The sequence below is a fragment of the Lampetra fluviatilis genome, chromosome 54 (assembly GCF_964198595.1).
Source record: "Lampetra fluviatilis chromosome 54, kcLamFluv1.1, whole genome shotgun sequence".
Classification (NCBI taxonomy): domain Eukaryota; kingdom Metazoa; phylum Chordata; class Hyperoartia; order Petromyzontiformes; family Petromyzontidae; genus Lampetra; species Lampetra fluviatilis.
The window spans coordinates 5462901-5467387 of record NC_136328.1 but is presented as its reverse complement, the minus strand read 5'-3'; the positions used below and the strand labels follow the sequence as shown (position 1 = coordinate 5467387).

The window sequence follows — 4487 nt, the reverse complement described above, 5'->3', positions numbered from 1 at the left end:
GTGGTTATTCACGTTGAAAAGAAGTGACAGCACCAAAAGAGTCGATCACCTGCGCACACTTCCAACGGCAAAAAAACCTGCTGCAATCACGAGTGGGAGGTTCAAACCCAAATTTGAGCTCGAGATCTCTCAAGACTGTGCCGGGTGAGCGTCTCTGACCACCGAGTCTCCGCGCCACCACCCTACCACCTCAGGTCTCAAGCAACAAACTTTCCGAACGCAATGCTCCATAGCAATCAACACCCGAGCAGAACTCTGGTGGATTGAAACGTCAACCTGAAAGCACCTGTGTAGTCAACTATCTCAAATGTAACTGAACAGCCATTGAACTCCATGGGTGGTACACGCGTGTACAAACAAGGAGGGAGGGTAAGGTGAGCAACTCGGTCAGGTTTCAGAACATAACGTGGCAAGAGAAGGGACCGTTTCAGACATCGCTCACGGCTGATGTTAGCCTCGGGAGAAATTCAAACCCAGGTTGAGTCACTACGCCACCACACGTCGTGCATACGAATCGTAGCTCATCCGTCCTTACCCTCACAAGTCACCGCAACGTATCCACAGCGTAAAGATGAGTTTTGCTCAACTGACGAACATTGACACACTAGATTTGAAGCTTTCGTGACTGCAAGGATTCATATTGTTAGGTTTTTTCGGTAAAGTCACGTAGGTAAAAAATTAAAAAATAATAAAAGTAAAATAAAATAAAAATCACGACGTTTCGGAGGCAACACAAGCCTCCGTCTTCAGGTAGAACCGTCACAGCACGATTGCCGATACGGCACGATTGCCGATACAGCAATCGTGCTGTACTTTACTTGATACAGCAATCGTGCTGTGACGGTTCCACCTGAAGACGGAGGCTTGTGTTGCCTCCGAAACGTCGTGATTTTTATTATATTTTACTTTTATTATTTTTAATTTTTATTTTTTTACTTACGTGACTTTACCGAAAAAACCTAAGAACATTGACACACTGGTCGCTCCCTCAAGCTAGACCCAAGCGTGGCAGGTTGTTCACAACTCGGGAAAGAACTTGCTGATGCTGCTGCTGTCATTGCTGCCCTTGTTGCTCTTGCCCTTGCCGCTGTTGATGGATGCAACCACCTTCCTGATGAGCTCCTCCTTCCTGTCGGCCGAGCGAGCGGCAATCCCACGGCCCTTGAGCCATGAGAGCAGCGTCACGGCGTTCACCTTGCTCAGCTACGCGCGGGTGGGGAGAGAGAGACGGGTGATGACGGTGGTGATGGCGGCGGCGGCGGTGGTCACAGCATTGTTGGCAGTGGTGACAGCGGTAGCGGTGTTGACGATGACCGTGGTGATAGTGGTAAGGATGATGACCGAGTGAATGTGCGAGCGAGTGACCTAGTGAGTGTCTGAGGGAGTGACCGAGTGCATGAGTGAGTGATCACCATACCTGGTCACTACTTGCCATCTCCTCCACGTTGACTTGTTGGACAGTCGGCTTGGGGCGAGATTTCTTAGGCTTGGCTTCTGTACCTTGCACCTGGCTCGCAAACACGCAGACCCCGCACACATAATTGCGCTCGCTCACTCGGTGTGGTGTATCGCCGCATCAACGTTAGCCTCCTTGGAGGCCGACACTTCAGCTAAGTGGAAACTATAACATCCAAAACGGTTATTTAGGACCTTTTTTTATGAAGAAAAAATAACAGGCAAGTGTAGGTGTCTATTTGGTGTCTGTATGTATGTTGGACTTCTTTAGCAATGTACGTAGCCAACCGTGCTAATGGGAGGTGCGGGAGAAGGACAACAAACTGAACACTCAAAGCAATTCTCTAGAAATGAGTTTGAAAATCTACCGAAAAGGGCCAAGTCTATTTTTATTTGCTCCTTTGGGAATTGTCGAGAAATTAGTTCAAACGCTTTTGGTGAAAGTATAGCGTGAACGCTGTATGTGGCGGCACACAACCTGCGATCCGCAGCTTTTTCAGGCTGGGGTTGGTGGACCACGTCGTGTTCGCCGACAACTAAAACCGGCGGAACACAGCGATCGGCAGAGGTCGCAAACGGGTTTTGATTCCGTACCCGTAGCCGTACCCGGCCGCACCAGGGTCGCAAACGGCGACCCGTACGGGTACCCGTTCCCTACCCGTACCAGTACCCTACCCGAAATGAGTGACAAACGGTGACTCACCAGTGACTCACGGCCTACCCGTACCCGTACCCGGCCGCACCAGGGTCGCAAACGGGTACCCGTACCCGTACCCGGCCGGGTACAGGTAGCCGGGTATCGGGTAGGGTACGGGTATCGGGTACCCGATTGCGACCTCTGGCGGTCGGCAACACATGCGACTAACACCCCGCTCACTTGCGCCAGCGCTTTCCTCTTCACCGCGGCGGTAGAGCAGTCGGCCGGTGCGACTTTGGCCTTTGTAAGTGTTGAGAGTTTGGGGGGGAGCCCACGACCAGATGCCCCTCCGACAGGGAGCAACCCCAGCCTCTGCCAGGCGGCGGGGCCGACTGCATCGCGAGTTGGGACGGTCTCGTTGGGAGAGGCGGTCGTGGTGGCGGTGAAGGAGGGCGGCAGAGGGCGACTAGCGGGGATTGGTTTCGTCGTCACCACAGCGTTGGCTGGGGAAGTCGCCCCCCCCTGTTGCCTCGTTGGTTTGTCTGGCATGGTCGGGACGGTCCTGTTCACGGGCTGTACCAACACAAGAGTGGGGGCGGGGTGGGACATGTGACAGCGTTTGTTAGCGTATGGGCGGGTGTCATAGGCGGTGGGTGGTTACATGCAACAGGGCTTAGCTCCTGCCTCAAACATATTTATAATAAAATAATTGTAATTACAGTCCCTTTATATCAATCCACTTCTGTGTGAGGGTCTCTATCATACCGTGTCGGGCATAGGGGTTGTTAGGCCGTACTTCACCATGCGGGTTAGTGCAGGTCGGTAAAGTGGGGGAAGAACCAAACCTGTGTGGAGACGTCACTCGCCACTGATTTTATCTGTGGCCCAGAATCAAACCCGGGAAAGAAACAGATTGATAGCGCAACACGTCAACCAACTACTCCACTACCAATCCCAGAGTCCGCCGTAGACTACCGCAATTGGTGAACCCGCTCCCTTGCGTGCTACGCCAGTCAGCCACGAACTTCTGACAGCGCTAACCGTGCGCTCCCTCCTTCGCCAGCTTCCTCACCTGCTTTTTGACTTTCGAGAACGTGGGGACAAACAATTTTGGTTTTTCCACTCGTCCGCTACTTTCTCCACCCTCACCGCCTCCGTCACCACCGCCGCAACCGGCACCGCCGCCGCCACTTCCACCGTCCTTCCCAGACAATACGTGCTGCATGAAGTTCATCCTCTTTGGTGGCTCCGACCTGCCAGCAGGACGCTGGCTCGTCTTGAAGACGCCCTTGAAGATCGGTAGGAATGCGTCGCCCGCATTCGCGCCGAACACTGGCAGTCCGAGCAGCGTGCGCGGTTTGTCCAACAGACTTGGCGGCTGCGTGGCGTTCATAATGGCCGACCCTGAGCCCGGCTGCCACATCCTCGGCTTGCCTAACTGCCCCTGAGAAGATGATGCCACCCACCCATTTTGTGGCTTGGGCCTCTGCTGCAATGGTGACGACGACGACGATGTTGATGATGATGTTAAAGATGATGATGATGTTGTTGTAAGCTTAGCAGCAACATCATCGGATTGCGGCTTTTGCTGTGCTGCGGTTATGCTACGGTTCTGCTGCGAGTGAAGGGATGTGGAAACTGGAGAGCTGATATTTGCAAACATTTTGGCAAACTCGCAGAGATTTATGTTTAACGGGACGGACGACTGCTGCAATTGGGAAGAGAAGAAGCGGGGAGTACTGTTGTAGGAAGGAGGAGGATTACTTGACAGATTCACCGGCTGCGAGCTGTGAGTCTCCTGTAAAGAATAAACAAAAACAACCTCACACACGCAGAACAGGTGAAGACGTGAGTAGATGACAAGGTGACGTCCAAATCATCGCAGGGTGCCCATGAACCCTAACGCCTGGCACTGCGTAGGCCTGAACCACATTTGCATGCCTCGTGCGGCCAGCGTATTTGGGTTTGTGGCATGACTCGACAAATAGCCAGTGCCGGATTATCCCAGGAGCAAAAGTAGCTACATATGCAACGAGCCCCGCACTTTCAAGGGCCCCACGCTAAATGCTTTCAAGCTATCAATTGCGGTTCAGTGATTCTGCACTTGCTCTATTACTATAGTACTATACTGCCTTCAACTTTTATGAACGACTGGGTGTTTAAGGTTAGCGATTTGTCGTATTATCTGGCTGTATAGAAAATAAAAAAATACATGCGTTTTTTTTTTTTACATAGGGCCCCTTTATAACATATGCTACAGGCCCCGCACCAGCTTAATCCGGCACTGCAAATAGCCTGTGGAAATTTTTCCGGTACCTCGAGGGGCGTTCCCTGAGCTGGCTCGGTTAGGACGTGCCAGCGGGAGAAAACTAAGGGAGTCTGTCTCTCACCCGCA

The 4487-nt window shown here is 52.4% G+C and overlaps 1 protein-coding gene across 1 annotated transcript; it reads right to left on the bottom strand.

Annotated features, from left to right (window-relative positions):
• Positions 1-946: 946 nt before the first annotated feature.
• Positions 947-2896, bottom strand: LOC144949523 (uncharacterized). The gene is made up of 4 exons (XM_078879449.1): positions 2858-2896; positions 2333-2665; positions 1418-1507; positions 947-1203 (listed from the first exon to the last, which is right to left on the bottom strand). The coding sequence occupies exons 1-4, from the start codon at positions 2894-2896 to the stop codon at positions 1018-1020; spliced, it is 648 nt and encodes a 215-aa protein (XP_078735575.1). The 3' UTR covers positions 947-1017.
• Between the last annotated feature and the right edge of the window lie 1591 nt (positions 2897-4487).

What these genes read in the sequence shown, in the direction of transcription:
- LOC144949523 (XM_078879449.1), bottom strand. Translation starts at nt 2,896, where the DNA reads ATGGTGAAGTACGGCCTAACAACCCCTATGCCCGACACG. An exon ending in CAACCCCTATGCCCGACACG is followed by an intron (nt 2,666 to 2,857) that starts GTATGATAGAGA and finishes GTGTTGGTACAG; the next exon opens with CCCGTGAACAGGACCGTCCC. An exon ending in AGATGGCAAGTAGTGACCAG is followed by an intron (nt 1,204 to 1,417) that starts GTATGGTGATCA and finishes ACCCGCGCGTAG; the next exon opens with CTGAGCAAGGTGAACGCCGT.